Genomic DNA, 13,030 nt, shown 5'->3' on the forward strand with positions numbered 1-13,030 from the left:
ATTTATTCCATCAACTCTAAAAGGATATTTATGTTCTAGAAAGATAATTCTGGTCAAAACTAATAGAATAATGAGCCTGCATAACATAGGAGATAGAAAACAACCAAGACTTAAGACTTTTCCAGGCCACCTAACCTTAACCTTAACTTCCTATTGTAGAAAGAACTCAATTTTTTTGTCACCAATTACCTTAATCATTGTTCTATTGTTGGGAAGAGGCAACTATTATGAAAGAAAGCATTAATTGCTTGCAATTTCAGAGGTTTATTCTTATTATCATCATGGCAGGGAGCATGGTGGCATGCAGGCAAGCATTTGAGCAGTAGCTAAAGAGTAGTATCCTGATCTGTAGGCAGAGAGAAAGAGAGAGAGGGAGAGAAAGACACACACATTCTCTCTCTAGGCATAGCATGGACTTTTGAAACCTCAAAGCCCACCCCAGTGACTTACTTCCTCCAACAAGGCCATACCTTCTAATCCTTCAATCTTTTATTTTTTCATTCATTTATTTATTCACTGTATTTATGTTTTTATTCAGTTTATTTAGTCACAGCCCCCTCCCTTCTCTCCTCCCAGTTCCACCCTCCCACACCTATTTTCCCTTGTCATGTCACCTCCCTGCAACCCCCCCCACCATACCAATACACCCTGGCATATCAAGTCTCACTCAGCAGGACTAACTGCATCCTCTTCCACTGGTGTAAGACAATCCAGCTAGGGGAAAGGGACCAGACAGGCAACAGAGTTTGAGTCAGAGACAGCCCCCACTGCAATTGTTCAGGGACCCACATGAAGACCAAGCTGCACATCTGCTACCTTCAAACCACCCTATCAATTTAGCCTTTTTCTTCATTTATTGTATCTTTAAAAGGGTAAATTTGGAAATTTTATCTTCATTGTACCAATTATTGGCATTGTAATATATTTTCAATAGAAACAAAAATCTTTTATGACTTAACTATGAACTTAAAGTATCAGATAATACACACCCATAAGTCCTCTCATATAATTAATTCCAAAATTAAAATTTTCTGATGATTTCCCTTTTATCTGAAATTCTGAACCAGAACTGATTTGGAAACAATACCAGAACTTAGCTAATATGAGGTTGTTTATAGCCTTTACCCATTTTATTCAAATACTCATATTTTTATAGAAATACTAACACATATGGTTTTGTCCCTGGTCCCATTGGGCTTATATAATAACTTTCCTAAGATCTGAACAGTTTTGAACTTCGTAATGTTTCTTACTAAAGAGGTTTTAGATAATGATTGAATCTGTGGTAGGCTTGAAGGAAATAAGACAGAGGTCATCTTTATATATTTTCTATGTTTGTCTTTTACAATTAGGGGAAAATATCAAAGAATTATATTCAGGTTCCTTGACGTAACTGTAACGTAATAATCCCCCCCCCACACACACCCAAATTATGGCATTTGTTTTAGAAATATACCAGGTCACTATAAATGATACCTCTCTCACACATTGGCAATAGCATTTGACTGGGCCTTGCAGACTATAAACTGATATATATGAATGCTAGGAATTTGTTACAATATGAAATTTCATAAAAAGACCTTCTTCCAAACTGGGCGTGGCAGTACACTTGAGGCAGGAGGTTTGTGAGTTTGAAGGACCAATCTGGGATGAACATATCTGTCTCATAAAAAAGCTCCCAGGAAACATGAATAAAATACTGAGATTCTTATAAAGTAGATGTAATTTGGATCATAAATAACTACTTAGGTTAGAGCTCCCTCTGTTGACTGTAAAGTCACTTAAATAATAATTTAAATATTTGTTTACTCTCTAAAAGAATAGTGGCATATTGGCATCTGGATTGTTTAAATATAATTTACCTTTTATACTCCACCATATCATGTTCATTGTTCTTCAGTGTCGACTATAGATTCGCACTGCAGAAGTTTGTACCACTAGACTTTAGATTTTAACATCATACAACTTTTTTTCTTTAAAACTATGTGAAAGTTAAAACCATTCCAATTCCTTTTTGTGTATATATCCATAGTCTACTTCTTTGTACAGATATTGAATACTTAGTGTCAGAAATACTTAAGACTTTGCCAACTGTGTATAATCTATATTGTGTGTTGTCTCCTCCCCCCTCCCCCTCCCCCCCATCTAGAACTCTTTAAAATGTGAAAAAAGCATTCTAAGTTTGTTAGCCTTATAAAACAGGTCTTAAGCAGTAGCCAACACCTAGTTTAGATGATGGTGAATAAATGAGATAAGAACAGGAAAAATTCCTAGAAAATTTTACTGAGAAGAATCTGACAACTAAATAGAGGAAAGGTGAAAGCTGTGAAGAATGAATAAACAAATGTAGAAATAAATTCATCCTAGAATAGTGTGACAAGGAGTTGGATAGAGTAATAGTGGTGAGGATGGGGATGGAAAAGCAGTTCAGCCTCTGGGACTCAATGTAAGAAGTAAGTGCAGGCACCAAGTGTCAGTGGATGAAGGTAAGTAAGTAAAAGTCCAGGGATTTGGTCTAGAAGATCAAAAAGGAAAAAAGGTTAGCAATGGATGGTTATAATTCTTAGTGAATCTCACCTAAATGTGAATCTCTTAGAACCCACAAAAATTTTGAAACTGCTAGGTCTAATCAGTTGATGGTATAGGTAGGGTATATTTAACTATGTGAGGAACCTAAAGGCAACTAGGTTTCTTCTGAAATAGAGTAGAGCAATAAAGAGGGTCAAATGGACAAAATCAAAGATGGGGACAGTCTAGAATAATTCCTAAGTAATCTCCCATCTCTGAGTTATCATTTATTTTTCAATATAATTCAATAAAGAATTGAAACGCTCCTAGAACTCATTGTAATTCGATTATAATTCAATTGTAATTCATTGTAACTCAATTCACAAGTCTTTTTATTCAACCCAAGCAAATAATTCCTATAATTTGCTGAATGTTTTTATGTACCAAGTATTAGACTCTTTATAAACATTGGCTTATTTCACTTTTTTATCACAATACTACATGACATGTTGAAATTACTCCATTATTGCTTGGATGACCTGTTATATAAACAATGAAGACAGTTTGGAATACAGGAAAGTCTGTAGTCCAACTCTTAGTTAGTAGTTGGACTAATCTTGATATGAATTACCACTTAGTCTTTTTCTATCTTCATTAAAGTTATTTCTCATAGGTACGCATGCTAATCTTAGTTCAGATGATGCTACAAGCTTGGTTTTTAGTGTTTAAAAATTATGAAATCCTAGATATGAACTTGTTCAGCTATGTGTGCTTATCTCTTTTTCATACTTACCTACAGGCTTGCTATGGCATTCTCAAGATTCCAGAAGGTAGTTGGCTGTGCCGCTCCTGTGTCCTGGGCATTTATCCACAGTGTGTTTTATGTCCTAAGAAAGGTGGAGCCATGAAGACCACCAGAACAGGGACTAAATGGGCTCATGTCAGCTGTGCCCTGTGGATTCCAGAAGTAAGTAACCATCCAAATCTGGGCCAATTTCCTCCAGGGTACCTTCCTTCCTATGATGTTTAGACAGACTCAGACTGATCATGGAAATGCTTTCTGCTCAACTGTATTTCTGAGATTTCTGTGCTACCTCCAGTCTTCTTGTATACAACTGTGCCTGTTAGCCCAGATTTCTGTATTTGTGAGTGATATTTTCAGTAGTATTTGATAAATTTGTATGAGAGAAGAGACATAAAAGTCCAGGGTGTGGGGCTAGAGGTAGCTTAGCTATTAGGAGCTCTTACAAAAGATCCAAGTTTAGCTTCCTGCATGTCAAGCAGCTCATAGATAACTACCTGTAACTCTGCCTCCCAGGAAATTGATGGCCTCTGACCTCCAGAGGCACCCATACACACACATGCACATACTCACACACACATATATGTATAATTTTAAAATAAATATTTAAAAAATATTTAAAATAAACTACTTTTTAAAAGAAAAAGATAAGCAAAAGAGGAAAAAAACATTTTTAAAAGTAAAGCTTAACTTAAAATACCTGTAGCCACAAATCAAAATAAGACATGAAATACCACAGAAATATATAAATAGCATCCTGGAAAGGTCCCTAGTTCCTGAAAGTAAACCATTTTAATTTCTATCACTATGGATAAATTTTGTCTGTTTTTACGCTTCATATTTTTAGAGTAAGTATTCTTTGTTGCCTGGCTAGAACTCCATGTTGTAGTATGTATCAGTAGTTCATTAATTTACATTGCTTAGTTATTCATAATTATATGGATATTCTATTTATTTATTCTGCTTTGGATCTCTTATTCTAGGCTGTTACAAGTAAAGTAAACAATCACTCTTGCCCACTGTGGTAGTTTTCCTCTATTTTTTTTTAAAGACAAGGTTTCCCTCTTTTACTGACTAGCTGCCCTAGAACTCACAAAAATCCACCTGCCTCTGCCTCCCAAATTCTGGTATTAAGGACTACCACACCTAGCTAGTTGTTCTTTACTTAAAAAGCTCTTTTGAGTGCTTAAACTCAACACTTACCTAAGGCCTTTATTCAAAATTTATTCTTTATTATAAACCTATCCTTTAATTGTAGATATTTCCTGAATGGCTATTGTTCATTAACTTAATTAAACATGGCTTCTAAACTGAGCATGGTAGGACATTCCTCTAATCCCTATAATTGGAAGGCTGAGGCAGGAGGACTGAGATCTGGAAGCCATCTTGGAGATGTGTAGTAAGCTCAAAGACAGCCTGCATATCTAGACTCAGTAAACAAACAAAAACCAGTAGTTTGGGGTAGGGTATAGTAAGTGGTAGAGTATTGGCCTATTATGAACAAGGCATCTCTCCACTATCAAAAAACTACAATTAAAAAAGGTTGAAACCAGGCTTGGTATTGTATGCCTGTAATCCTTCATCCTTGGATGAAAAAGCAGGATAATCAAAAGCTAAAACCAGCCTTGCTACATAGCAACCTCGAGGCTAGCTTAAGTCATAGTGGGACCATGTCTCAAACAGACAAAAATCAGGGAACATAGCTGAGACATTATTTGCTTAGCATGTGCAAAGCCTAGGCTTGATCCCAACTACCACATACATAAAAATAAAATCACCTATAATCTCGGCACTCAGAAGGCTAGACTAAGAAAATCATGAGTTAAGGGCCACCCTGGGCTACATAGACCCTATCTCAAAAATAAATAAAACAAAAATAACTTTTAAAAAAACGTTAATTAACGTTCTCTTAGGGCTTCTCAATTCTTGATTTTCAGTACATTTTAGATTATTAAAGATCTCTCCTGATCTGGACAGAACTTGTAGTAGATGGATCATCCTTCTTTGATAGTTACTGCTTTTTGAAACCTGTTTATTTCTGGTATTGGAGAGATTGTCTAGGGGTTAAGAGCACTGGCTACTCTTTCAAAAGACCTAGCTTCCGGTCCTAGCACCCACATGGTAACTTACAGCCATCTGTTATTCTAGTCTCAGAGAATCTAATGCCTTCTTCTGGCCTTTGTAGACACTGCATGCAAGTGGTGCACAGACATGCACACACAGGCACAACATTTGTACATGTATAAAGTTGTTAAAAAAAAACACACATTTTTACCAGTAGTTACATGACCCTTTATTTCCAAATGGAAAGTTTTTCCATCTTTTTTAAAGTGTCCTTTTCCTTTCAGCATTCCCAAAGACTTAATTTCACTTTGAAGCTACTTTGGCTGAGAGAGTAGGGTAAGATGATAATAGTTACATAGTCTTAAAGATTTGGGGTTTAGAAGTGGTATCATCCTCATCCTTTCTAATTACATGCTGCAGTCCCTTCATTACATAAATTTGCTGTTACTTTGCAACAGTATTATGCTGCTTTGTAAACCAAATAGAAAGATCTGTCACTGCCTTTCTTTATCGTTAGTTGACTAAATGAAATAGCAAGGCATGTGATACCATCTCTAACATAAAACAGATTCTAGAATTTCTGAACTTTATTTCCTTTCCTAAGTAGCTTTCTTCTAAGTAAAGATGGATACATCTTGATTCTTTTAGGTAACTATGCCTACCTAGTCTACACTCCTACACTCTCATTGTAGATATAAATTGTTTACATTACTAGAAATGATTGAAGGACTGAGCAGTGGAAAGAAACATCTTTTTTTATTCTTAGTTCCGTACTAACCTTGGAAGATATGGCTTGCCTCATTGTTTTAATGTTCTCAATTTCATATAACATCACTTATAGTTTGTGAAAGTGTTTTTGACATGCCTTGGTGCTTCTGCCTTATGATGATGTTTTATTTGTAGGTCAGTATCGCTTGTCCTGAGAGAATGGAGCCTGTCACAAAAATCTCCCATATCCCACCTAGCCGGTGGGCCTTAGTTTGCAACCTGTGCAAGTTGAAGACAGGGGCTTGTATTCAGGTAAGTTCCCTGAGAAATGGTGGAGTAAGCTAAAACCAAGTCAACCTGACTCATGGTCCCAGTAAGAGTGTCCTGTTACCCCAGAAATCACTTGAGAGGCTACCTACTCATGTGTAGGATACTGTCACTCCAAAGACCATTTGTGGAAATCTTTTTCAGATGTTGCCTCTGGACCATTGAGCTTGTTTTTTTTTTTTCCCCAAAGATTTATTTTTACTTATGTGTATGTAGGTGGGTGCCTTAGAGGTCATAAGAGGGTGTTGGATCCCCTGGAGCTAGAGTTACAAGTGATTGTGAGCCACCCAGCATGGGTGCTGGGAATTGAACTTGTATCCTCTGAAAGTGCAGTAAATGTTCTTAACCAGTAAGCTATCTCTCCAACCTTTAAGCCTATTATTTTCAACATTCATATTGGTTACCAGGAATAGTGATACACATGTTTGTCCCAGCTTCTCAAGGTATTGAGGCAGAAGAAAATCATTTCACCTCAGAAGTTCAAGGCCAGCCTGAATAACATAGTGAGACCCCCTTCTCAAAATAATATTCATAATGGTATTTAATGTTCATCTTTTAGTGTCAGAGCTCATGTATCAACTAGACTCTAAAGCTGAGTAATTTCATTCTGAGAGGGAATAAGCTATAACTCTAAAATATGTAACCCATGTTCTGATCAGTTTCATCCACTAGCTGTCAATACATTTAAGATCCACTATGATTAGATAGATGGTTCTGTAAACCATTTGGGTGTGGAAAGGTACATTTGAATAGATAAAAGTCTGGTGACTAGTTTTAGAAATCATTCTTAGAGGGGCTGGAGAGATGCCTTGGAGGTTAAGAGCACAGACTGTTCTTCCAGAGACCTGGGTGCAGTTCCCAGCACACACAGGGCAGCTCACAACTGTCTGAAAGTCCAAGATCTGAGACCCTCACACCTTTGCATAGGTATCCATGCAGGCAAAACACCAGTGCACATAAAATAAAAATAAATTTTAAAAAATTATTCTTATAGGCATATATGGTACATGTGGTAGTACAGGTAATATTTTTGAGATATCTAAGGTATAATGTTATGTTCACTTTCTATTCCAAGCATAATAAGGTGACTGCTTGTATGTGGGAAGGAAGGACTAACTGACTGTAACTTACTGCATATGAGCTGCAGAGTGCTTGAGATCAGATTTGCCTGCAGACCCTCAGAGAAAGGGGTCTCTGTAACGTCATACCTTAGAGCAGTGGTTCTAGATGTTTTATTTAGTTCACTTCTGTTTAGCATAACAGGTTGCAGATTTGTCATCTGAAAAATATGAATACTTACCTTGCTCTTAAAATTTTATTTTGGCTCATTTTATTTATCTTAACTATATAACATTTTAGTGTTTAAATGGGGAAAATATCTCCCTGATATATATTTATTATCAACTTGACACGATCTAGAGTCATTTTGGAGATGACTCAGTTGAGAAAATGCCCCCAAATAGATTGACTTGTACACAAGCCCGTGGTACATTTTCTTGATTGATGACTGATGTAGATTTCAGGCCACCATAGGTAGTACTACTCCCAGGCTAGTGGTCCTGGGTGCTAAGAAAGCAGGTTGACAAATACAGAGATGGATCCTCGAAGCCTACCATTAGACTGAGCACAGAGTCCCCAATGAAGGAGCTATAGTCCCAATGAAGGACCCAAGGAGCTGAAGGGGTTTGCAGCCCCATAGGAGGAACAACAATATGAACTAACCAGTATACCCAGAGCTCCCAGGGACTAAATCACCAACCAAAGAGTACATATACACATGGTGGGACTCATGGCTCTAGCTGCATATGTAGCAGAACATAGCCTAGTCAGTCATCAGTGGGAGGAGAGGCCCTTGGTCCTGTGAAGGCTCTATGCCTTCACAGTGTAGGGGAATTCCAGGGCTAGGAAGCAGGAGTGGGTGGGTTGGGGAGCAGGGGGAGGGAGGAGGGAATAGGGGATTTTCAGAGAGGAAACTAGGAAAGGGATAACATTTGAAATGTAAATAAAGAAAATATCTAATAAAAAAGAAAGAAAGAAAGAAAGAGAGAGGAAGGAAGGAAGGAAGGAAGGAAGGAAGGAAGGAAGGAAGGAAGGAAGGAAGGAAGGATGGTTGGTTGGTTTAACAAGCCATGAGGAACAATCAGTAATCAAAACTCCTCCTGGGCTTTTGTATCAGTTCCTATCTTGGGCTCCTGTCCTGACTTCCCTGAATGATGGACTGCAAATTATAAGATGAAATAAATCCTTTCCTCCCCAAATTACTCTTGGCTGTGTTTTTTTTTTAATCACAGCAATAGAAATCTTAAGCTACTAATCAAACAGAGTGTTTTGTTTATCTAAGTTATCTCCTGTTTGCTCTCCCTATATAAGACTCCTAAAGGCCAAGATGATACACCATTCATGTGTGGATTCCTTCCATTGTTAACATTCATTTAAGGTGCATTGAATAAATGCATATACATTTGAATGTATCAGATTAATTTATGATATATATTTTCCATTGAAACAATAATTCCATGTTCATTATTTAATAATTTATATTGAATTTATATTCAATAATATTCTCATTATAGTACCTACATTTCCTACTGTTTAGCTGTTAAAGATTATTTTTATATCAGTTAGTAATCAGTAACATAACTAGTATAGAAATCGCATTTGCAGACAAGAGTTTGCATTGCAGCCTTAGGTTCCACATTCTATCTTCTATTATTGTTCATTGATTAATTTTATCTTCCCTAGTTTTGTCTTTAGCTTTTTCCCATACCTTAACATGGCAGACAGGCAGTAAATATAAGATTGATGGATGATACATGAATAGTAGATAAGAGATTCTAGAGGTTTCACATAGGCAGAACAATTCTTATTTTTATTTCTTAATTTTAGAGATCTTTTACTTTGAGATCATTATGCATTTTTGGTCTTTGTGTCGTGCTAGGGAATAATCTCAAGTATGCTAAGCAAATGTTCTGCTACTGAGCTACACCTCTATCCCAAGCTTGAGTGTAAGGGATTGAATTTATTCAACAAGTGTATATGCTTATTGTATACTAGGGTTTGAGTCTACCAATGAAATAACAAAGAACTTGGCACCATGGAGTTTATATTTTAATTTGTGAAAGTAAACAGTACGCAATAGATGTTAGAAGATAATAAGTGCTGTGGCAAAGAAAAATATAGAAGACAGTAAGAAGTTAGAAAGTGTGAGGCAGGGAGTATGAATTAAAGTAAGTGGAGTGGATAGCATGGGACTAATTATGAAGGTGACATTTGAGCAAAGACTGCAGTGGAAGAGAAAAGGCTATGTAGATATTTAGGATAAAAGTGTTTCAGACAGAGGGAACAGCCATTGAAAAGGCCTCCATCCTGAGGGGTCCTCCCCAACCTCCTATTTCCTGAAGTTGCCTGTTTCCATTCTTTCTGCTAGACCATCCAGGTTTTGCATAGTGAGACTCTGTCTCAAAAGAAAAATTAATAAAAGTAGTATATACCTGTAATCTAGCACATGGGAGGAGGCAGGAGAATTGGAAGTTCAAGGCCAGCCTAAACTAAAAAATGAATTAAGCTAATAAGTGAAATAAAGAAGGGACAGGGAAAAGGAAAAAAGGAAGTGGCTATAGGGTTAAATAAATGAAAAAAAAATGAAGCTGGGGAAAAGAGTAAGCAATTTTAAAATACAGATATAAAATATATAAATAAAATCAGATAAAGGTGAGAATATGAATAAAAATTAAAAATATTGTCAAAAGCTGAAAACTTTACTAAATAGACAAATAGGTTTTAAAAAAACAACAGATATATAAATGATGCAGCTTCCTTTCCCAGTCTTAATATCTGGAAAGCTAAGGTAACTGGGTCTGGGTCTACCCTAATCCCTCTCTTTTTTTTTTACAATACAAGTTGGTGCTATATGCTGCTATAGGGCTGGACCTATCCAGAATATGTTGTCTACATCAGGAATGGTTTTGCTCTAAAAGCCTCCCTCTAGCTGCTAGAAGCCAGCAATGGCTGTAGTGAGCAACTAAGGCTGGTGTATGAGTGCACCAAAGAATGGAGGAGGAGCGGGACAAACAAAGCAGCAAGTTATGCACTTGACAGAAAAGAGTTAGTAATAACCTCAAAGGAGCTGCAGAAATAAGTTGATACCCTACTAACGACCAAGTACCAGTCACAAAGTATCAGCCCCAAAGGACACGCACTCCCCTACCTATTATTGACTCTGCTCTCAGTCTCCACAGTAATCTGCAAAAAACTGGGTTTGTGTCTCATTATAACAGCGGACAGGGTCAGTGACCACCATGTCCTCCACTCTCTGCCTACACACCACAGCTTATCCAAGGAAACGTACAGCTTATACTCCCTACCACCCCACCCCAAGAGCCATGCATTTAGTGTTTATTTCTCCACTCACCAGAGCCTTGGAGCAAGAGGTAATATTGGGGATTTACCACATAGAAATGGCTAACTATCCGTTTGCCTTGTCTTATTCTTGGGTCCCTCTGGAAGTCAGTTGATACCATGCAACCCAAAGCCTCTACCATAGTCACGTAGCATAGATTATCTGACTCCAAGTAAGCAAAGTCAACTTTTATCAGGCACAACAGTCCAAAAGAAGCTTGCTTGTCATTCCTCAGGTACTAGAGACAAAGGGCCAAACCTTTCTTGGGGCCAGGTTAATCCTTTGTTACACAGTACTCAAAAGAAATGAAAACATAAATCTAAATAAAAACTTCTACATGAATTTTCATAGTGGCTTTACTTTATAATAGCAATAACTAAATGATTGGCTCCAAAACCTGGCTGGCCTTTACTCTTTTAGCCCCAAAGTGTATGGATCTCTAATTATAAATACCACAGAATGACCTTTTCTAAAACTTAGATGGTGTTATGCCAGAGTCTGCTAAGAGATATTCCTAATTTACCATCCATATATTTGTCTTTTGGGGTAATTTATTTCTCTGTAGTCTGTAATTTTGTCTGGAGAGACATCTGTTTTGACATTTTATTGGTGGTTGCTAAAAATACCCTTTACTATTTGGTTTTTAAATATCTGCCTAATTTTTAGCCAAGTGATAATAAAAATACTCATAAATGCATCCTGAGCTTAGCATCATCCTCATTTTCATAAGGTTTGTCAAATCTGTGGAAATTTTAAGGATATATATTTCCATGTAATATAATCAAAGTTTTGAAAAGAACTACCCCAAGCTAAGGAAGGCTGGTTTTGTTTTGTGACATTGTGAGCTTTTATGTGGTATGTGGCTAGATTATCAGTTCATTGGATTCATTGGAAGTTGGGTGGGTCTAAATCAGGTACTTTAGCAATTTAATTAATAATAAATGTAGGTCTGTGTTAGATGATCTTGGAATTATGTCCCATTCCTGAAATTCCTTTACTGTTGAATTTGTTTAAGTGTAATTCTCCTACCAGGCATGGTAGCACATGCCTTGATCTCAGTGCTTCAGTAATCCTAGCACTCAGAAAGAAGAGGCAGGTGGGTCTCTGTGAGTTCAAGTCCAGCCTGGTCTATATGTTAAGTTCTAGGACAGCCAGTCTATGTATAGAGACCTGTCTCAAAAAAATGTAATCCTCCCTATTGCTTTAATGGTTGATAGTATTCTCTTAGAAGAAAATTAAATATCCATGAGAAATGAAATAATTATACAACAGATAATAAAAGACATTCTTCAGCAACAATCAGTAGGGTGTTAAAAATATATCTCTCAGATCAAACTTACAGAGTATAGAAATATAAATTGCACAAAATTAAAAAAAAACAATGCATAGATGATGATTAAGAATGTCTCTTAGCAAACTGCCATAAAACCATCTAGTTTTAGAAAAGATCATTCTAGGAGCTGGAGAAATGACTCAGCTGTTAAAAGCATTTGTGTTTCTTGCAGAGGACCCAGATTCAGTTCCCAGCACCCACATAGGGCTGCTCACAATTCAATAACTCCAGCTCTAGGTGATCTGACACCTCTTTTGACTTCCATGGGTAATGCATATACATAGTAAACATGCATACACATTCACATAAAATACTTTTAAAATCATGTGGTATTGTAATTGGAGGCTTATACATTTTGGTGGTAAGAAGAAAAGCCAACTATACAAAATAATGCTGGTATGAAAACTCATACAAGCATTTTGTTTTCATTTCTATTGAGTATCTTAAATTTCTAAGACCTTTCATACATTGTGTTCTTTCTATCTTTATTCATTTCCAAGCTTATTCTCTGTTTAATTATCAAAACTCCAGCATGTGTATAATAAGCACAGTGACCTCCAAATGGCAGGCTTCCAAAAGAATTAGCACTTGCTTTAACTATGAAAAAATCCTACCATTTTCCTTTCACTTTTAAAAAATATTTACCCTTAATTTTAATTCAGATAACCAAAGACATTTAACTAAATCTAGAAAGTTTTTAGAGTACATATGATCTCATCCTAGATTCTTAGAAATAAAATCTCTTGTGTTAACATGTATGTGTATCCCTGTGTTTTTTGTTTTTTAATGTAGTATTTTTAATATTATCAAAAATACACAATAATTAAAAGCATCCAAAATCTAAGCTTTGTATAGTTATAAATCAGTATCTAGTTAGAGTTTACCATCT

The 13,030-nt window shown here is 36.4% G+C and overlaps 1 protein-coding gene across 5 annotated transcripts in view; it reads left to right on the top strand.

The window, feature by feature from the left end:
* The window catches only part of Jade3 (jade family PHD finger 3), a 94,628-nt gene that overhangs the window by 70,807 nt on the left and 10,791 nt on the right, over nt 1-13,030 (top strand). For all 5 annotated transcript variants that reach the window (XM_011247477.2, XM_030251375.1, XM_011247476.2 and 2 more), the window contains 2 exons: nt 3,308-3,475; nt 6,278-6,394. In XM_011247477.2, the coding sequence (XP_011245779.1) occupies nt 3,308-3,475; nt 6,278-6,394 (285 nt within the window). The remainder of the gene's footprint in view (nt 1-3,307; nt 3,476-6,277; nt 6,395-13,030) is intronic.

This window comes from Mus musculus, chromosome X, assembly GCF_000001635.26.
Source record: "Mus musculus strain C57BL/6J chromosome X, GRCm38.p6 C57BL/6J".
Taxonomy (NCBI): Eukaryota; Metazoa; Chordata; class Mammalia; order Rodentia; family Muridae; genus Mus; species Mus musculus.